Here is a 22,484-nt window from a genome sequence, read left to right on the forward strand (position 1 = left end):
CCCCCCTCAAATGAAAAAAAACCCCTACAAAAACCTACAGTGCTTTTCATGATCAAACAGGTGCAATCACCGTAAAACCAGATGTTCTCAGAACAGAAAAGTGGCAACATAAGAGGCTGCTACAGCTGCTTGGTGTGAGTGACCAAGCATTAGCCAGTACAACCACAATTTAGAACAAGCCATGCCTATTTGGGAACGACTTGAAGTACTTACAATGGTATGAACATCTCCCATGCTATACTGATAATTAAAATCTAAAAATATGGATGTAGGAAAAGCTGAACTCCAGGATTACTTGCAAGTATTAGAGAGGCATGGAGAAGGAAAGTCCCCCATGGTTTTACGACAAGTTATATCTCATGAAAATTAGAGATAGCTGTATTTAGTGTGACAGGTTGTATGATCCTGTTACAGAAGGAAAAAGAAGCTAAATAAATGGCCAAAGATTTCAGAAAAAAGCTGTAGGAGGATGAGGACAGAACAGGACTGCCCTGTCCAGAACACAAAAACAACACTTCATGCCTTAACACTCATGAAGTTTTCCATTTACATTAAAATAAACATCCACCAGTAAACGTGTTTATTCTGTAAGCAGGTTTTTTCTAACCTCTCACTGATGACACTCAACAAAAAACCATGTGGTGCTGCTGACTTGTACTCTCACAGAGGTGACAGACCCAGCATCTGAGCTTTGTAGGGACTCAAGTTTGCTTCCTGGCTATGTTGTTGACACATTATTTGGTCAATTTCTGTTTATCAAACAAACCATAAACACCAGTCCTGTCTCAAGGGACTCTGCTTGCACAAATGGGCTGCTCATCTGCACTTCTGCCACCAGACCACATCTCTTTTTCCTGGCTGGGGTATTTTGTACAGGTGGTTAAACCAGTCCGTGATAACCTCAGCACATCCTGAATCCAGCAGCACTCCCAAGGCTCCCCGCTCAGCAGACAAAATTGAACATCCACACCAAAAAAATCCATGGAGGCTCAAGTCTGCATTCAATTCAGCCACTGGAAGATCCAAGAGACTCAAGCAGGACCCCAGTCCTGTTTCCTTCCTGCTGAGGACAGCAGGATTTGAACTGGCTGGACAAGGCTATTTATTCAGTTGGGTTACTCAATAGAAGGCTTTCCCTCAAGTACTATCAAGCCAGGAAAACCAAGGCCTCTGTACCACGGAAGTGGTTTACCAGATGACTGGCTGCACTGTGCCAGCCAAATCAAGAAAGGTCACTTTTAATACCTTCCTTAAAAAAACCCCAACCAACAAAACAAAACATTAGAGGGTGGTCCAAAATAATATGACCCATTAAAGTGGGAAATAAAGAAAAAATTCCCAGAATAATTTTTTTGAAGCTGTTGAATGCCAATGCATTCAATATCATTTGTACTAAAATGAAGATGTACAAACCTCTGATTTCTCTAGTCCCTTCGATTTTCTCCCAGGAAAAAGTCTGGATAAGGCTTTGCAATGCAGGACACACCACTGTGCTGAGCAGCAGCTGCTCCACACGTTCCTCTAATACCTCTTTCTCCTGAAGCGTGTTCTGTCAGGCACAGGATATGATCCCACCAAAGCCATTCATCCTTCTGCAGCACTGGGAGATATTAAATTCCCTGGACAGGCTGACTAATGATACAGCAGGCTGGGAGGGCCCCAGGTGCTCAGGGCAGTGAAGTTAAGAGCTTTCCTCCAGCACAGCCATGATCTGCTGCGAAGCTGGTAATAAATAGAGTGCGACACGAGCAGCTCAGAGCAGGACCTGCTCCAGCAGCCTCCATTCTACAGAGGGATAAACAGGGATACTGGCTGTTTCTCTTCCCAGCTCCTCAGCTTTGACAGCCAGGGACAGGGTGCTGGAAGAGCACAGTGTCCCCAGCCCAGCAGCACATCTGCCGCTGAGATGTCGCAATTCACTGCCCGGCTCGTTAACGCAAATTGAAACCGATGAGGTTTAACAGGCCAGGCTGGAACTGCAGCACACGATGCATGGACATGGCAAACTGCCCCTTCTGCAGGGATGCTGGCACTTGGCACGGTATCAGGAGCACTGTGGCTACCTCTGTGCCTGATCCTGCAACACCCAAAAGCCAAAGGTCTCGGTCACTGCTGCTGCTCAGTTTTGTATTTCCAACTACCACGAGCTGCAGATCTGCTTTAGTGAATTGTTCCAACCTGTGCTTTCTCTCAAAAACAACAATGCAAGCAACTTTGTGGAAAACGAACAGTTAACCTGGCTAACACAGACCTGAATGGATTACTGGAGCTCTGCAGAACTGTTTTTCTGGGATAAAAACAGCTCTGCTGGGATGAAAGCCTTCATATGCCAAACTCTATTACAGCTCAAATGGAGAACATGTGCTATCTCCTCATGGACACATGCTTATTTACACCAACCCAAGGAGTCCTCGGTTCAAAACGTTCACATGTGAGCACTGCTCATCTGCCAGCATCTATGGGAATAGAAGGAATATCCACTACAGAGATAGGAGGAGGAATATTCCAGATTGGCATGGAGTCCTTCGAGTGTGCTGCATGTCAGCGCTTCACAGAGCTAATGCTGACCACAGAGGGTGTCTACATGGGAGGGAGAAGGAAGAATCAAAATGCCATAAGTTGGAAATATGTTGCCTTAAATAACATGGTCAGAATTGTCTCAGTTACAACTCATTTGCTAAAGCAGACAAAAAGTATTTCATCACTGAATAAAATCTGGTTATCTTATTGGAGGTTTCAGAGTGCTGAGTCTGATAAATAGGAAACACGGGGTACCGGTTCCCTGTATTTTCCTACTAAAGACTTTGCTGTCAGCTTTGCTGTAAGAAGAGTAAAGGTCTCATAGGACAAAGGAAAATTTGGCACAGTGGGCTGCTACTATACTTGATTACTTTTGGTTTTTTTCTTTTGAAGAAATTTAATGGCACAGAATCTCTCATCCATTAGATGCTGGCAAGAAGAGTCTCAGCAGCCATGCTCCAGACCCACACTTCAACTTCTGCACAGGATCTAAAGAGACACTGCTTAAAATAGATTTGTTAAAAACCAACATTTTCCAAATTCCAATGCCAGTGGAAATGTTTCCATGAAATCAAAACAAAAACCTGTGGAAAACTACACTTTTATGCTAACATTTCTCTGCAGCATCCACAAAGCACAGCATTGCACCACTGCTACAGCACACAACAATCTAGGGAAAAAATGAAGGAACTGGGGACAAAGCCCATATAAAAGTGAAAGTGCCTACCCGTCTCCAATGATCACGCTGAAATACTGTAGAGAAATCAAAACAGTAGTTAAAAATACTGCAGAATACCTCAGAAAGCATTCTGTCCCTAATATTTACAGGATTATTAGCAACAGGTGCTGACTTTTCTGATTTGACAGCCAAAGATTATATTTTGAACATAAGGGACAAGAATTCTCAGCATCTCTTATTAATGATCTATTAGATTCTGCTCTCATCTAACTGTACTATTTTCTGCCTTAAAGAAAGGGATAAACTGTTTCTGTATTACACAGTTTTCTACAGGAACAGAACTGTTTTGTCCCAGCCACGTCAGAATCTCACAGTTTACTCTAAGTACAGACAACGAGCCCTGTGACCCGAGCTCAGAACCGCTCAGTCCGATTGCTACTGCTCGACCAAGTACCCCAGCAAGGTTTGCAGAGCCTGGAGCCTACCTTGCCGTCGGAGGCAGTGTTGATCCTGTAGTGGTAGACCCTGCCCTCGTAGCGCAGGGAGATGGATCTCTGCCCGGGGCTGCTCTCGCTCTCCCGCACCAGGAAGCTGCCGTTGATGCCGCTGCTCAGCAGGTACTCGGCGGCGTTCCGCGACACCGGCCCGTGGTACCACGAGTGCTTCTCCAAGCTGTTCACTGGGGTGATGTAATTGCTGGGGACCCAGCCCTGCCCGTTCTTGGTCTGGGCCTCACACCACTCCCCATTGTGATTGTAGCCCAGCACACGGAGCTTTTCACCTTGGGGAAGAGAAAATGGATTCAGACATGGCGAGCCTGGGAGTTGAGGACAAAGATAAGTTTTTTCTGCCTAGCAGATCATTAAATAATCCCCTATAAGAATAGGTATCTGACTCAGCAGGGAGCATGTGTTTCTCTTCAAGCTTGAGTGGATCTCTCCAAGCCAAATAAAGTCACATGCTTCAGATTTTTAGGCTCTCCTGCAGTTCTGCACCAGCTCCAATACTGCTCGAGTTTAAAAAATGAATCCAGCAAATTTTATCTGAACTGAGTTGGCTTGTTGGATTTAGGAAAGAACTGGAGTGGATAAGCAATAAAAAAATAATTTCAATTAGGAAGGTAAGTAGATATGACTTGGAGTACATACAGTGTTTTCTTTCTCAGTCCTTCTGGTCCTTATATCTGTACAGTCATTTTTCACACAGGGACTGTGTTTTGGAGAACTGTGAAAACAAGAGGCCAGCCTCCAAAATCAGCTTCGTTTAATTTCTCAGTTCAAACTCTTGATCTTAATGGAGAATTTAGTTTTGACAGTTTCTTGCCCGATGCAATAAAAAAAAGACAGTTATAACCTTTAAAAAGGTCATGACTTTGTGAAGTATTTGTATTTGTTTAAGATGATTTCCCACAGTAAAAAAAAATCCACAGGGTTTGGTGTAAAACTTAATTATTTCACAGCGACTTTCCTTCCTACACCTTCTCCCACACTCCCAGTGGAATTCTGGCCAGTGACCTTACCTTTAGTTATGCTGAGAGTGTTGTCCCCACTCGCCACAAAATCATAGAGTGCAACAAAGAGATGGGGGTCATTTTCACTGGGGCAGGAGAGAAGGTTTTCCTTGGAGTTCCAGCGAGCTGCTTCGCTCAGGCCCTGCGGCTCAAAGTCTGACACTACCGGTCTCTGAAGGGCTTCTGGAGGAGAAAAGAGGGAGAGAAAGGAAAAAGCAGGTTCATTTTGGCTGATAAAAGCCATCTGGCCAACCCCCACACTCTGACTTTCTAAGTTGCATTGTTTCATGACACGTGTGCTCCTCGTGCATCAGAGGACAGATATGGACAGTGCCTTAATGCAGATCTCCTGCCACATAGGCAGGACACTCTTGTTCCAGAGCTGTCCCCAGCCTCCCAGAGCCCCCAGCTCCTGCCTCTCAGGAAATGCAGGAAAGGGAAAGCCCTTCTCCATCCCTCCAGTAAATGCAGCTCACGTAGGCTGTTTGCTGCCTGTAAATCCTTTGGCTCACACCTAACTGCTGGAATGGTTAGATTTGAAAACAAACCCAGGACCTTTAAAAGGCAAATCCCTTAATTATCCTATAAATGAAATGGCTAGAACGTGCAGCAAATGGAGCCAAGCAAGGTGAGATTTATAAGACACGGTATTTAAGGAGGAGTTAGGTCTTTCTGGTCTTCACAGTTTTTTTTAATCATTTCTCTTCTTATTTGAGGACAAGGCAGTATTTTTTGTTGCCCTCTCTCCTGCCCATCACTCTCAAACTACAGCAGTGTTGAGCATACTTCTACATTTTTAGGAACCCTAAGACAACTCCAAAGACAGAGATTCCTGAAAACTGAGCTTTACAGGTGAATAAAAACCAACCTCCAAAGCTTTTTATACACTGCAGCACATTAGACATGTAATATTCAGTAAGTATCAAGCAAGTCCCAATACATCAGGGAATTTTACTGCAGTTGTTCCTGCAAGTCCTTCACTTTGGGGCATGACTGTAGAGTTTGGAGCAGAAATGTTCCAGATAATTGTGCCCCCTCACTCTTTAACACGCTACCCCCAGATGTGCTGGCAGCACCGTGCCTGCCTGTACTGGCACAGAGCCAGGATAATAAGTTGTGAAACTCTCGTATTTTGAAGGGTCATTCTCCATCTGGATGAGTTTGTTGAGCGAGGTCACAGAGCTGCACACAATCCATTGCGTCAGTGTGGCTCTGGGGACAGGAAACATGGCACTGTCACTGCAGCCCCATGCCCCATGAACTGCCCTTCATTACACAGCATCAGCCCCTGTCTGCTGAACCCCTCTTCTGCACACACAGGGCTTTGGACACAGATTCCATGCCAAGTGTTTCCTATACTGTAAAGTCACCTGGGGCACAGAACTCTCTTTATACCTGCAATATGCAGTAGCTTTGTGCTGCTATACAGATGCAATCCTGTCAAAACATGATTTTAGCACTCCTGTTTGTTTGGCCTGGAAATTGAGTATAAGTTGTGCCAGTAAGCCAGTGACTAACTGATGCAACTGACATCAGAAAAGGCATAGAAGTTTAGCGTGGACTAGGACACATCCAAAATATGTTCCCAATGGGGAAATGCTAAAAAAAAAATCCCACCAACCTCCTAAAATTCAACCCCACAAATCATAATAGTACACATTATTTTCTAATATAATTTTTGATAGTGAAAGTGCAAATAGTAGTGCTGGCTACTACAGACCCAAAGACAATCTGGCATCCTTGATGTGTTGGTCAGGTGACCACTGGTAAAGGCTCTCTGGGTGGTTATTTATGTACATGAGTACTACTGTATTCGTTGGAAAAAGTGTATGATGTATGTGAGTAAAATAGCAAATACAGACACTGCTGGGCCTGTTTTCCTAGCCAAACTGTAACTGCAGGGAGATATATTTCCATAGTGAATCAGAGCAGTTAAATAATTCCACCTTCTAAACGATTCCACAGTCAGAAAAAGTGGTAGCATGTTGGGGGGTTATTTTAAAGCACCTTAACATCCTGGCTTCCTCCTCCTGTGTCCTGCAGGAGAATATATTTTAACAGCCTGGGTTTCCCTCAAGAGTGACAATGAGACAAGAAACAGAAAATCCACTTTCAGAAATTCAGCTATAATTATTTTACCATGAAAACGCTTTGAAGCCCTTATCAAACACAGGGCACTACAGTGATGGGAGATACTCCAAGGAGTTAAACCATCAGTGAACACCTGGAACAGACAGACAGCAGAGCTCTAAGGGGCAGACACACAACCCCAGCAAGCAGCAATGCTGTGATGCTCTCCCCCAGATATGGGACAAACCAGCACCCACTGCTCCGTGGGATGGACCTAACCTCTGTTAGGAAGGAAAATACCTCCCACACAGGGCACTAATTCGACAGGAAGGCAGGAAATCCAAGGCAGGCTCCCCTCCAATTCCAGCACATCGCAGCCCAGTGAGGATGGCTCAGGCACAAACAGGGATGGGGATGTGGGAGCAAAGCCAAGAGCTCCACAAGAATCCCTCCCTCGTGCCCAGGCCGTGGTGAGGCTGGGACTGACTCACTACACACGGATGCCAAGGTATGTGCTTCGATTCAGCTGTGAGACAACACCATGCCAGTGCCAGCAACACCCACGAGCGCAGCACGGAGTCGGGGAAGGCTGGCTGTGCTCAAGGACATTCCTACAGACACTGACTCAGTGATAACACCTGCAACACCAAGGACCCACAGGAGCAAGGGCTGTTGAACACACACACATGAATTTGCTACAGTGGAAAACCACACCAGGCTCCAGTGAAATCAGAAGATGCTCACACCCTCTGTCTCGCCCAGTCTGACCCTCCTGTGCAGCCACAGGCACCCCAACAGAGGTGCTGTGTGAACGTGCTGTGCAGGAGAGCACGATGGAGACACACCAGACAACTCTTGGGCTGAGTGGGGCTGGTTTTTCCAGAAGGTAGGAACCCCAAGTTAAGAAGTGGGGTGGGGAAGGTGGTGAATGAAGCTTGAAGAGTGTCTAGAAAGGGAGGATGAGGCCCTGAGTCAACACAGAGAAGAGCGTAAAGAAAAGAGCAGAATTGTGGTGACCCGAGTGTAGCAGAAGCTTGATAGACCGTGACAAAACACACTTTTAGAGGTCTGGGCCCCAAGAGGAGACTGTCAGCAGACTGGGGACACAAAACCATGAAGCGAGAGAAGCAGACAGGACATGTCCATCTGGGAGCCACGTACGGCCGGCTGTCAGCAGCGTTTATCCCTCTGAGCTATTCTCCAGCAAATCTGCCCAGACATCCCAGTCCTTCAGAGCAGGAATTAGACATTGCTGCTCCTACATATTGAGAGTCTTTTTCAACACACAGCTCCTTCACCTCCTACTGCTGGTTTTAACTACAATTTTACAGCACTGCTGAGATCTTCAGTGGGCCAGATTCCTCCTAATAAATCAGCCTGGCTGCTGTACCTACAGGAGGCCATCCTGGCACGGTGACGGGGCAGGAAGCGAGCGTAATTCAATCTGTTATCGCCGGGCTGTCGTTCCTTCCACACATCCACTTTGTCTTGTGCTGCATCCCAGCAAGGCTGCAATTTATTACTCTGCTCTGGATAACACCTGGGTTCCTGATAGAAGTCCTAAAGCAGCACTGTAATTCAGTTCTCCACCAACATCAACTAAATGATGACTCTTAATTAAAGTGGTGCAGACTTTGAAATAAGACAACAGCAGCTTGTATTTTGAGGCATTAGCCATAAGAATGTCATCATTTCCTCCCTAAATTTTTTCCCAGAATGTATTTATGCTTGCACACTAAAAGGTTTCGTAAGTGTAACTATCTCCTACTCATTACTGTTCATACAAAGCCATGAATCATTGTTAGGGGCTGAGAACTTCTCAGATATGGACAATTCTGGTTTAGATGAACGCAAGCAAATTTCCTTCACAACGTAAGGGAAGGGCTGGAAAACAGGCAGGAGCACAGAATTACACTTGGCTCCTCCAGAGCTGACTGTGAGGCAGTCCCGAGGGAAGGAGGAGACCTCCTGTCTCCCTACAAAACAAACATCCTGTGGGCTTACAAACTGTGCTGGCATTTTTTCCACAAGGTTTGTAGAGCAAGGGAGTGCAGAACACATCTAGTAATCTCTTTGGAGGCAGAGCACATGCCACCTAAGCCTTCTCCTTTCCCTACATTCCCTCTACTCCCCTTTTCCCCTGGAAGAAATGATGATAAATGGCAGAATAGCAATGCAGATTTAATACTTCCAAATGTTTCTGACTCTGAGCACATATGATGGAGCAGCTGCCTCTGTCTCAGTGTTCCTCCTTAGTGGCCCTCACAGATTTCCTATGCCTGATGGAATATGGATTTAAATATAAAATTAAAGAACCTGTAAAGAAGATCTTTCCAAAAAGGAGGGATTCATGTTTTATTTCAGACTCATCCCTCCAGTGAGATCAGGCTCAACCTCTCCTGTTACCCACTGCACAGCCCAGGACACTGAGCCTTCTGCAACAATGGCAATTACTGGTTTTCCTGCTCTTGGCTGATATTCGGAAAGTTCACCTTCTTAGAGCCAGCATGAGGATAAATATCACTTTTTAAACACTGTGTATTTATACACAGAGATGAAGTAGTGCAGAAACTGATCCAGCCCCACTCCCCTGAGGTGGGCCACTCCTTCAAGAGATGATTCCATAATTTTGGGGCTTTTAATGTCATTTTTTGTTTTGTTGGTTTGTTTGTGGGTTGTTCTGTTGGGTTTTTCATCAAGTTCACTCTTACACAGACTTGTAGGTTCTACCTGAACTCATTCACTGAGTTTATTCCATTTAAAACCCCTTAGTGACATGGCAAACATCATCTTTCTCCAGCCAGCTAATCACAGCTGGATGGATGGAGTGGAACAGTGGGTATGGCAGAAATCTGAACTTTACTCCCAAATCTGCCACTGAGTTCTGCCTGACCTTAGACAATAATGTCTGGGAGAAGAAGAGGAAAGAGTAACTAGATTCAAGTGAACTTCAATGACACTTCAGTATTTCTGACAACTTCACTTTTATAGCTTTTGGTTTTGTTTCCTTCCTGAAGGCACAGAAGTAGGAAAGTCTGCCTGATTCTGAGCCCTGGGCAGGGAAAGCACCAAGCAAGAATCATCAAGATTTACTGTTGTATTCCCTTGTATAACCAAGCAGCCCTGCAGACTGCTCAGGGAAGGACTGACGTGTCTGTGCATGATCAGTTTTAGGTCTCAAAGCAGTTACAACTTTTCCTGTGAAATGATAATCCTTTTCCTCACCACATCCCACGGGAAACTGTAGCAAGCACCATCAACCAGATTTTTGAACAAATAAGAACCACTGGAACAATAACATAATAAAGAAGCCCTGCAAAGCCAGAAACGTGGATGACAGCAAGAATTCTACTGAGTGGTGGTAGATGAGAGGCCATGAGATGAGGAGTAGAAAATAGCCAAGGAAGAGAGGAAACACAGAAGGGAGGCAGCAACTCCAGGTTAATGCATTTGCTCTCCCTAGCAGGGTGACCAAAGCCCTGCCTGCTGATCCCAGTGACACTGGGGCAGATGAGTCACTGTGCTGCCAATTTAGGCCTGGCTCAATATGTGCCCAAATGCATTACAAAAATCCCTCTTCAGGAACAGGGCAATGGCTACAGGCTGCTGCTCCTCCCCAGGCTCGTCTACTCTAGCTGTAACAAGACATGCTAAAAGTAATAAATTAGAAAAAGAAAAAAGTCTGACAGCAGGCAGGACAGGAGTCTTTTCAGTTAAACAACAAATGGACTTTACTAGCGTCCCCAAAATGTTCTTTCTAAACTTCACAGAGAACGCTGACAGGTTTTAAACAGGGCTTTTGACTTTCAGTGGTAGAGCCAAGCCCAAAAAGGCAGCAAGACTATTCCAGCCCCTATTTGGGACATGGACACATTCTGTTTTCCCAATCAGATTGGCAGCAGTACTCGCTGTGCCTCTTCCCTTCTACTCTTTACCCTTTCTTGGTGTGAAGTGGGTGAGGAATTATTCACTTTGGCAAAGGCAGACAGGAGAAAGCAGATGAGAGAAATTCAAATCTGTCACATTTTAAAATAATATTTACTAGTGGGAACAGAAATGAGGGCAAAGAAATGCCCAGCTTGAACATATGAAAACTCAGTCACTGTTAGAACCAGTTTAAACTTATTTTTAATCAAGTTAAGAGAAGATTTCAGCTTTTCCAGGGAGCAGGACAGTCTACCCTAGCACAGCAGCACACAGCCATGGGCCACAGCACCTGCCAGCCCTCCACACCACACACAGAGCATCTCCAAACAACCCTCGTTCCTGCAAACTAACAGAGCATAAAAGCCTTTCAGAAGGGACCACCATGAAAAGAAAACCACATTTCTGATTACTTGGTCAAAGGACACAAACACCTACACATGTGCCTGACACCAAATCAGTCTTACAGCAAATCCAGACTCAGCACAATATTCTCCAAAAGTGTGTTTGAAAGTACAACAAATAGACTTGATTTTGTTACATCTTATGCTATTCATCAACTAAGAACTGAATTATTTCTGTTAACATATGAATACAAAAATAAGGAATTAAGTAAAATTTCATCTATCCTCCTGGCTGCAAGTGGATTCCCAAGCACCTAATGGACCTTTAAGCAGTTATGTTTAAGTTTTCCCAGTCTATTACAGTAAAGAAACTTTCAGCTTTCCACACAACTAAAATAACAACAGCAGAGTTAAATCCTCCCATGATATCACCATCATCTCATTAATTCTTTCAGAGGCTGAGGGTTGTGCATGGAAATTGACTGGCCATCACAGGCTTTTCACAGGGATCCAGGAGCAATGATCCAGAGGTTCTGACCCTTGACACAACCCTGCCCCCTTCTCATGATCTGCCAAGCTTAAAATAACAAATCCATATGTAAAAACTTGTTACATTCTTAAGGGCAACACAAGCAAATGGATTTCACTCGTGCTCTTGGAATTCAGGAGTTTGGGACAAGCCAATACCATTCTTTTCCAGGAATGCTCAACAACGATTTCAACCTCATAGTAATGTTCATAACAAAGCTGCCCAGGAAGACATTCAGCTTTAGAAAGGAGTAACAGAAAATCCTGCTTTTTTAAACTTCTATTTCCTCAGATGAGTATTCCACCCTGCTCTCCAGGAGTTCCCCAGTCAATTATGGGGGTTCTGGGCTATGTCCTGACTGCCACATTAAGGTTGCAGTTGCCACATTTGTATACCTTTAACATCCACTCTGACACTGGCTTTGGGTTTGCCCCATGCTGAGAAGTGAGACTGAGCTACCTTGAGATCAAGTAAAAGTCGTTTCAACATGTATTTCCCATTCCATCATAAAAGAAAACCAAATATACAACCACAGTCTCAGGGAAGCAGAAGGTGGAAATACTACAATATTAATTGTGTCCAAGGTTCCTAACTCATACTGCCCATACAGCCAAGTCAAACTATGCTCTAATCCTATTATGAAACTGCATTGCAAACTGGGGAGAGGGGGAGTGGTTGTAAGGAACACAAAAGAGAAAACTTGCAAAAAGAGTCAGGCAACACCCTTGTAACATCATCCTTCAGCATTCATTTCTGCAGAGGGAAATGAGGCCCCAGATGCTCTGCCTGCTCTCCCAGGGCTGTGTTGAAAGATCCAGCAGCACAGACAGGAGGCCCAGCACAGCTTGGGGCTCCTTCTCCACACACACCCTGAGCAATACCAGAGGCAGGGGACACAGACAGAGGCTTTGTATACTTAAAAGATCGCAGAAGAATTCAGTCACATAAAAACATCAAAATTATTCATTCATCTGCCCACCATTTGGTTTCTGAAACTTTAAATAAGCAGAAAAAGTCCTTTGGACACTGTTCTTTGATTTTAGAGAACAGAAAAAATTCCTCAGAGTCACTGAATGTATCCAATAAATACAGACTCTTGATCCAAAACTTCTCCAAGTGAGTTTGCCACGAGCAGCCATTCGTAGATTTTGAGATTCCTAACCTATGAATTTCCGAGGGCCGTTTCTGCACCGAATATTTGAGAGTTGAGCAACAGCGACTTGCGATAGGTCCCTGGACATCAGCTGCTGCCTTCCGTGCCTCTGATTTGATGAGTTAGCACGGTCCTCCTGGCAGGAGGATTATTTTTACTGAAACAACATCCAGCAACACAAAAGAAGCTGAAGGAGCCTGGACCCGTGGGATGGACACAGCCCTGGGAGTGCAGCAGAGAGGCTGAACAGAGGGACCACAAGGCAGTTCCAGGCAGGGTGTGAAGCCAAGGCAGGGTGAAAATCTTGCTTGAGGTCACACCAAGCAAGACCTCAGCCCAAAGTCCCCCCTGCCCAGCGCGGTGCCTCTGTCGCCCAAGCTTTCCACCCAAACCAGTTGGGTCCATATGTTTAACATCTCACAGTCTGCAAGTTACCACGGGTGTGACTCAAAAATCAATTTATAAAAGCAAACATGCAATAAAACGCAGATAAACGAATGCCTGTGGAAAGCACACTAAGAAGAGGAATAACCAAAACTGACCAATGCCTTACGTATTAACACATGCTGAAAATATTTTACCGATGGACTCATGTAAATTTTCTTCTTGAGTATGGCGTTGGGTTTTTTCACGTCCAAAATAAGGAAGATTTCCCCCCGCCCCCCGGGAAAAAAAAAAATAATAAAGCAGAGGCCTGAAGATAGGGATTTGTTTATGGGCTCGGCAATAAGATCACTTGACATTTTACAACCATAAATGGTAGAGCCGCGCTCCCTCCGTAACTGCATTAATGAAAGGCACCTGGGTCCGCACGCCGCCGGCACCGCTGGGTTCCTCACCCCCGCTCGGGAAAGCCCAACCCGAACGTGGCCAGCTCCAAACATCCCCCCAAACCTGGCCCCAGCTTGAATCGAGGGATAAAACTCTGTCCGGGATGGTGGGATCGGGATGCTTGAAATCGAGGGATAAAACTCTGTCCGGGATGGTGGGATCGGGATGTTTGAAATCGAGGGATAAAACTCTGTCCGGGATGGTGGGATCGGGATGCTTGAATCGAGGGATAAAACTCTGTCCGGGATGGTGGGATCGGGATGTTTGAAATCGAGGGATAAAACTCTGTCCGGGATGGTGGGATCGGGATGTGCCCCCCGGGAGCGCATCCCAGCCCCGACCCGGGGGTACTCACCTTCCAGGTAGCAGCTGGAGGAGGAGGAAAGCCCCTTCTTCGATTTGCAACCCACCAATTTCAAGCAAATCTCCAACATTTTCATTTGTTAGAGTTTGGCTTCGGCTGTTCTGTTTTCCCTTCCCCCCCTCCTTCAGCTTCTTTTCTATGTGGAATTATCCGTTAGAAGACTTTAAAAAAGTCTAGAAAGATCCGGTAAAAGTCTAAAAAAAGTCTAAAACAACATATCCAGGAGAAGCCTAAAACAAAATATCCAGGAAAATTCGACGAAATCCAGCGCTCCGAAAAGCTTTACAAGGGCGAGCCCGAGAGGCGGAAAATGCAGGGGCCCCGCACCTCCTCTCCCGGGGAGTTAACTCCAGCCATCTTCCCTCCTTCCCAACTCTTTTGGCGGGAGAGAGAGGCAAGGAGGCGGGGGATGGGGGTGGGGGAAGAATGAAAGAAAAAAAGAAGAAAAGCAGTAAGAAGAAAAATTTTTTTAAAAAAAGCGAAGCCAACAAAGTTGGGCAGAGTCAGCGGTGCCGGCCGTGCGCGGCAGCCGCCGGGCGCTGCTGGGGCTGCGCTGCCAACAAAGGGCCCCTCACTCCGCCGCCGCCGGCCTCCATGACATCAGGCATCCAGCAACGCCCTCGCTCCTTAACCTCCTCCTGCCTGCGCCTCTCCCAGCGCCGAGGAGGCCGAGGGGGAAACCAACAGGTTTGGGGAAGCGGAGGAAAGGCGGGATGCTGGCGCTCGGTGAAGGCTTCAAAGCGCGTCATTGCACAGCCCATGGCGGGGCCGCTCAAACACCGCCGGCAGCGGCGGGAGGCGAGCCCGGAGCGATGCCCGTCTGTAACCCGGCACAGAAACGGCGGCGGAGCTGCAGCTCCTGCCCCGGGATCCTGGCCCAGCGTCTCTGCGCTAATTGCAGGCACACGGATTCATGTTTCGGCTAGTGCGGTTACTGCTGCTCCTCACAGGGCCCAAAAGTTTTCACTCTCACACTACCTACTGCATGTTTCTCAAGGCTACACAGCAATTAATGCTCTCTCTCTGCTTATGCATTTTTTGTAGATTGTTTTCTGGCATTATTGTGTGTGTCCCATTTAAATAAACATCATTTTTGGTATATATATATATATATATATATATATATATATATATATATAGTCTGATTACCTTCCTATCTCTCTCTCTCTAAAGGAGATAGCATATTGGGTATGTATACAAGTGCATTATTTCCACTCAAAAATCCCTTTTCACCTCCCAAAGCTTGGGGTGCTTTTGCTGCTTGGAGCAAGAGGTGCTCAAGGATACAGAGTTCATTAGGGGTGGAAAACATAGAATTTGGGGAAAACAGCCTGGGAAGCTGATCCCAGCACAAATCACCCCACAATGTGTGGAGCCCTTGGTGTGTCACACACAGAGTCAACAGAGCAGCAAATCTTCATTTTTGTCCCTGAAAACTTGCCTTCACATCTGACAGTTTATTTTGGCAAGGTTTCTGACTAGTGCTTGTGCTCTTTTGCCCTCCATCGTTTTCAAACATTGAATACTTTAGGGGAAACTCTGCATGCTTCCAGCATCTGAGGTCTGTGCCTCTGAAACAGCAAACATTGCTCAGACTCTTTAAACATTATTTTACAGCATCACTTTGCCTCAGTCTTCTGATCCATGGGGTAAAAACATGAAAGACAGCTGGGAAAAAAATCCTTGATCTCTCAACCCATACTGAACTGCAATAAGAGCATTTGCTTTTTTTTTTTTTGCCTTTTTTTTTTTTTTTTAATATTACAAGTCACATTTCTAGCAAAGAAATAACAGTAAGGACAGTGTGATGTTCACAGTGCTTTCACCTTTTTCTCAGAAAACATGAACATGGACATTCCCATTTAATACACCAGAAAGCAGGTAGAGAACTTTAACATTTCCTCAATTCAGACAAAGAGCTGAGGCTCTTATCCCCACTGCTGGCAGCCTGCATGGACATTGGGAAAACAACAATAAGTTCTCCCCACTCTATCCCATCCTCGCTCCACTTCTGGAGAATTTCTATTTTATGGAAGCACCAGAGTTTAAGAGAAACCAACACCTATCTACTTGTTCCTTGCCTGCCTAACACGGAACTTGTGTGCAACCGCACTGGGGGAGTGAAAAAAAAAAAAAAAAGAGGAAAAAAAAGAGGAGTTAAACACAGATTTGGAGGAGAAAGGTTACATAAATCACAGGAGGACCTCAGTCCTCACATGTTTCAGCTCAGTGTCATGTTTAGGGAACCAGGATCAAATGAGGTTTTAAGAGCAGACCAAGCATCCTGCACGCAACTTCTTTTCCATGAGAAGAGCATCCCCATCCCTATCCCACTTTTCCTGCAGCTGTAGGAACTCAGAATCCCCAAAGCATTCCCTGCAGTACAAAGGCTGCCCCCCACGAGCACCACCCAGCCATTACAATTAAGGTTAACACAATGAGTGCCAGCAGAATTAATGCGGATTACATTTCTGATGAACTCCTGGGGTTCTTATTCCTGAAGAAGAATGCCTCATCTCAAATTAAATTAACCCGCCTGCAGAAGAACCTCACTGTAGGAGAAACACATCCACTTGGGGAGTTAAACACAAAGAGCTATCTGGGATAACTTCCTCTGTAGATAAACAAATTAATTCCCTTTATGCTTCCAGGCAGACACGCTTGTGTGGTCCCTGTGCTACAAACATCATCCTTCAACATTTCCTCTTTTGTGTCATAGCAAACTGGGCTGTAAATACTTTGAGCAAATACCCTCTGCCATTCCTGAATGCCATGAAATTAACTGCTGATACAGAAATAAAAGCCATACTGGTAGTGTCACACAACCTCTGCCACTCTTACTGCTGTCAGCTATAAATCCCTCTCACATTTGTTTGTCATACACATCTTAGAACAAGATCAGTCATGAAACGTGTGCAGATTTCTGGACTAAAGTGACTGATGCAGCCTTCAACTCGGGCTCTCTGCTGCAGAATGGCAAAACAATTTGGTTGGGAGCAGGCTCAGAAGGTCTCCAGTTCCAGCTCCTGCTCAGAGGGAGGCTATCTCCCTACATCAGGATTTTCCAGGCTTAGAGTCTGCTGGGCAGTTAAACACTTTTTATCCTCTCATACCTACCCAGCTTTGCCTCATTCCAAGTTTTAAGTGTTGCTTCTCCTCCTTTTGCTGTGCACCTCTGAGAAGAGTCTTTCCAGCCACCAGTGGGGTGGTTTTGAAAGCTCTGGGACCTCTTCCACCCCCCTCTCTCCCTCGGTCCTGGGGGGCAGTGCTGGCTCCAGTCCCCTCCAGCTCCCTCCAGAGTCTCAGCATCTGCTACAGGAGAAGGAGCTCCAGATGTGGCTTCACAAGAGCCAAAAAGAGGGAAATAATCACTTCCCTCGACCTGCTGGCTCTGCTCTCATTAATGCAATCCAGTATCCATTAGCCTTTATTGTTCATGCTCCTACAAGAGCACAAACCTATTTAGCCAACAGCCTTTGTGTTTGAGCTGCTTCTAGAAGACAGATATTTATTCTTTACATTCTTAATGCTACCCAGAATTTGAGGACAGATTTTCATCCAAAAGAGAATGATCATACACACACACACATGACAGCAGCAGCAAAAGGACTGGAGTCCATGAACAGAAAGTGAGTTTTGGCATGATCTCACGTGTTAGCAGCTGGAGTGAATTTTGTTGCGATACTGTTAAAAACAGCTTGAGTGTTTGTCACCCATTTAAAATCTGAGCTTAATTTTGTTTTAAAATCCTCTTTTGAAACATGGAAAGTTAACAGTTTTAAGTCCCAAAGTCTGGGCATTTTTTGATAGGCACATTCAGCTGATTGGGGATGGGAAAAGTCACTTGAAATAGAAGTATCTCAAACTAGTGGTTAAAGCAAAGGAGGTAAACAAGTGTGCCAGAAAAAGAGCAAATTCTTGCTTACAGTTAAAGGTACCTGTGCCTTATCTTTCTCTTCTATAAATGCAGTTGAGAATTTCCCCACGATAAAGACTAACTCAGTGCCAGCTGTAAAACAGTTTTTTTGTCTCTGGAACAACAAAATGTAGAATCCCATAATTTATGAGATGCATTTTTCTTAGTAAGTGGTAAGATTACATATGATTTAGCACATTCATAGGTCCCTGTCTTTAGGATTAAAAATACTCCCATGCCACAGAACACTCCCATGCTGCACAGCTCTCTTCTGATGGCATTTTTCACATAGTGGAATAACACCTCCTAACACCATTACCTGATAAAAAATGTGTGTGTGTATGTGTACATGCAAGTAATCAAAAGGCTGATGTTGAAATCCATGAATGACCACAGCATGTGCTACAGATGGAGCTGTAACAAAGCTGGGCTTTGATCCGACAGCAAATGCAGCACTGCCTGTTCTCCTGGGGGTATGTCCTGCTTTGTCTGACAGGTTCCAGCTTTCCTTTGGATTTTCAGATCCTCCACTGTTACACAACTTCATCCACTCTTAGACACAAAGTGCCAAACGTTTGGGAAGACAGTGCTATCTGTCAGATACAGAGGACTAGCAGCTTTCAAATCCTGGCTACTCAACTCTACCTTCTTGGTAAGTGCAGCACAAAAATGGTGGAGTCTTGTAGAGCTGTTTGCAGCGAATACAACAGCTTCAGTGAGTTGAGCACATTGTGTCGTGAGAGCTTTGTTATGGTAGAAAAAGCACAGCAGAAAATGAGCCCAAGGTTGGCAGGGTTTGAGGTGAGTGCACATCCCACACCCAGCCACCTCAGATTTAAACAACTGTCTCCTGAGTGGATCACCTCTTAGTCTCAAGTGATTGTTCAGACACCTTGTAGCTACTCCAAAGGACAAGTGAAAACAAGCCTTCCAGGATACTCCAAGGTTCTTCACTTCCTTGGCTATGACAGCACTACACAAGAAGGCAATGACATTTGGGATTTATTTGTAATATCTGCCATGTAATGAAGGGAGGGTGAGAAAATTTTTTGTTTTCACACAGAATGTGCTCTACATCAGCCTGGTAAGATCTCCAAGTGAGATTCTCCACAGGAGAAAGCCCAGACAACCAGGATACTGAGGGATCTACAACTACCACTTATTTGGTGAGCTCTAGGAATACCACTGGCATTAGGAATGCACACCCAGATAAACAGGGCTCAAGTGGTTTTACCACTCTGCCCAGAGGAACCTTTGTGCCAGAGATGTGTGTAAATGCCAGCCTTTCTCCACCACTGCCCTCAGAACCACTCCACCAGTGCTGCCAGTGTCTCTCTTCCAGAGTTTTATGTAGAAACCTCTGTCTTTCCCTTTCCAATTCACACACAAAACATTTTTACAGACCACTGTTCTACCTTCCTGTTTAAGCCCTTCTCAAGATCCAGCTGACATGTTTACAACAGCTAGTTAAAACAGCATGTTAAAAACAAAAGCCTCTTGCTACTACTCTGACCATTCCACAATAGGTATTATTGTAAATAAAATAAAAAACCCCACAAACAAAGGCAAGTTAACACCTGAGGGCAAAGTGTGTTTTTCTTCCTTCAGTCACCATCCAGCAGAGCTGGAAAAGCCCTGCAAGAACACATGTACAGGGAGATATTAAACACTTCTGGTACTTGGACTTACCAAGTCCCACTCTCGTTGGTAAAAACTTCAAAAAAAACCAACAAAAGGCAGGTTACAAAAAGTCCACTGTACACATCAACAGAAAAGCCAAGGATTTTGCAATAAACCATGTGCATTTGTTGGTTTTTCTCCTTGATTTAACAGATGTTTGTTATTTGCAATTTTCATGAGCAAAGGAGGTGCCTGGGAAGTGGTGGGATTTCAGAGATGGAATGTTCAACTATTTGAAATTCCTTTCAAGCAACAGAGCAGAATCCTTATTTTTTTAAGGTAGTAACAAGGCAGAAGGTACTACTAAATTCCTGCAATGGTGATATGTATTCACTGTACTCATGTAAAAACACAAGACGGGTCATGAGCTCCACAGGGAATTGCTTGGAGTTTTATCACTTGAAGCCTGCAAGGTTAAATTCAAGTCCAAAGGGGCTCATCACCCATCACTGAAAAAGTTTTGGGCCTCTTCCACTGAACACTTTATGAAACATCTGCAGTCAAAGGGAAAAAAAAACAAACAAACAAAAGAAACTTCTTGCACTTTTCAGATATGAAAAAAAATAGCAGTGTACCTTAAAGACACAAAAATGGCATAAATTCCTCCTGACTATGAGGAATGACTGAACTTCCATTGTCCTAATGACTGAACTTCCATTGTCCAGGCAGTTTATTAAGGTTGCGAAAGAGGGAGCAGGGACTGGAAGTTCCTGTGCATTAGGTAGAATTCCATCAGTTTTGGGATCCTGCTGAAGTTCAGTATTTTCTGCCAGCCCAGGGAAGGGAGGAATCACAGACAGCCAGGTCACAATCAGAAAACATACATGCTTGGAAAGGACCAGCAAACAAATCTTAGAGAAATATCTCTGCCAAATACTGACTCAGATCGTGAGTGGGAGCATTTCCGTATTTCTTTTAAATGAAAAGGCAAGGAAATACAGAATGAAAAAGTAAAGGTAAGAGAAGAGGTTATAAGAGGAGCTCAGAGCCGATGACTTTGTGGCTTTTCTTGTGTAAATCCGAGCACGTCTGCAGGAAGAGCCAGAGGGACCAGGGAACAGGGGTTAGCCCTGGCAGTAACTAAGTGGTTAATTTCTTCCATTCAAGAGCTGAAAAATCTGCCAAAGCAGAAGAGCAGGCCTCGGAGATCAAGTTACACATGAGGAGGGGGTGGAAGGGGAGAAGAAGAAAAGAAAACAAGTATTACTGAACCACTGCCGCATGAGACCCAGCGGGGATTAGGAGAACACGGAGGAGGAGAGGTTTATCCAGGGCTGGCTGTAAACACATCCCCAGTCCATGCCTGCCCCTCGCCATTCCCTGCGGGAACACCGACCTGTCCTGAGCCCCTGAGCCCTGGCCAGCGTGGAAAACCTTCTGTGCATCAGCTGTGGAATTCCAGTGATGGCACCAGCTGGATCTCCTTTCTCCCTCTGGCTCTCCCCACCCAGGCAAAGTGGTTGTGCTGCGTTTTCTGTCCCAGCTGGAGAGTTTAGGCTGGGGCACAGATCTGTGGATGGGTCCTGCTGCTGCCACAGGTGCGGGAATCACCAAAGCACTTGAAAAGCAAAGGGATAGAAGCCACGTGGAGCAAGTAATGATGCACAAATAAACAAGTAATCCATCAAACCGAGGAACGATTCAATTCCTTTGCCTTGAAGCTGATCACACAAAGGAGGTCTCAAAGCAGTATTGACATTTTCACAGCCATTTCGGGCAGGTGAAGGTTCCCTTCCCAGCCACACATCATTTCTGTACTCACTCACCTAAGCTTTTTCAGCACTGAATTCAGCAAAGATTATCCTAATTTACTGAAATGCAGAAGATTTCAAGAAACACATGCACACAGCCACAAGAGAATAGCATAAATTTGATTGCAGAGATCATTTTTCTCTTAGGAGCTAATCCTTGACAGTTAGTGCCTTTGAACACTATCAACATCAACGGGCAGAAACCTTTACAACATACCGATATTTTGACAATGCAATGAGTGTGCTTTTTTTCATCTTCTTTTAAATTATTTTTTTTTTTAAACCAAGGAAAAAAAAAAACCTCAAAAACCCAACCCAAAGCCCCAAACTCCAGTGCCTTCTGCTCAGGAATTCCAGACGTCACTAATTCATCCACAGGGGAATACATATTATTTTGAGAAAGTAGTGGAAGCCCTTTGTAACTATAGAAATAAAAAAGCATCCACATAAGCATAAAACCCACTATATAAAGCCATCTACAGTCACTTGATTTGAATTACTCTACTTATCCACCCTCAGGATCTACTCTCAGCCTCCCTTAGATGTGCAGGTAAGTGCCTGGTGCTCCTTAGCACTAATTGCTTATTATTCCCAGTGTAAGAAAGTAAATATATGCTCCCAGAAAGGAAAAGCTTCCAGTTAATTAGAACTGCCTGCAGCAATGGTTCCCTCCAAACAGTTCAGCATTTTATTTTGTTGTCAGGACACAATATATGAAGTTTTAAGAGTCCTGCTGGGACTATGACATAAAGGCAGGACCAGTATTCTCTCCTGTGAAGGCTGGGGCCGACAGGAAGAAACTTCAGACAGACATAAGCTACTTCACCACAAGAAAAGGCAAAATCAAAATGTATAGATACACCTCTGTCCTGGTCCAACTGGAGCAGGGATGCAGGAAAAGGGTCTCTAATTTACTCATGCACTGCTGAGTAAATAGATAGATGCAGTTCAAATACTAAACTCTCACAAAGGTTAAACACTCTTTTCCAATTCCTAAATATAAAAACATATTGAAAGAAGCATTTTAATTTGGATTTTTTTGAAAAAACTAGGGAACATTGTCCCTGCATTGCACCATTAAGACAAAGCAAAAGACTGATGCTGAATTCATAAGGGGGAATAGTTATTAAGCTAAGCTCTTTAAGAATGAGGGTTTTTTGTATGCTTAATCATGCTTGTCATATCTGAATATGGATTTAGAAAATGGCATGAG

At 44.7% G+C, this 22,484-nt stretch overlaps 1 protein-coding gene across 2 annotated transcripts in view; it reads right to left on the minus strand.

Annotated features, from left to right (window-relative positions):
- ABL1 (ABL proto-oncogene 1, non-receptor tyrosine kinase) overlaps nucleotides 1-22,484 on the minus strand; it is a 79,144-nt gene that overhangs the window by 19,272 nt on the left and 37,388 nt on the right. Inside the window, exons 1-3 of one of the 2 annotated variants that reach the window (XM_059865428.1) lie at nucleotides 13,916-14,496; nucleotides 4,719-4,892; nucleotides 3,685-3,980 (exon numbers count right to left, since the gene is read on the minus strand). In XM_059865428.1, coding sequence (XP_059721411.1) covers nucleotides 3,685-3,980; nucleotides 4,719-4,892; nucleotides 13,916-14,000 — 555 coding nt within the window. In that variant the 5' untranslated portion in view covers nucleotides 14,001-14,496. Of the gene's footprint in view, nucleotides 1-3,684; nucleotides 3,981-4,718; nucleotides 4,893-13,915; nucleotides 14,497-22,484 lie in introns of those variants that run through there. The other variant, XM_059865427.1, reaches the window with a different exon arrangement.

This window comes from Haemorhous mexicanus, chromosome 21 (genome assembly GCF_027477595.1).
Source record: "Haemorhous mexicanus isolate bHaeMex1 chromosome 21, bHaeMex1.pri, whole genome shotgun sequence".
Classification (NCBI taxonomy): domain Eukaryota; kingdom Metazoa; phylum Chordata; class Aves; order Passeriformes; family Fringillidae; genus Haemorhous; species Haemorhous mexicanus.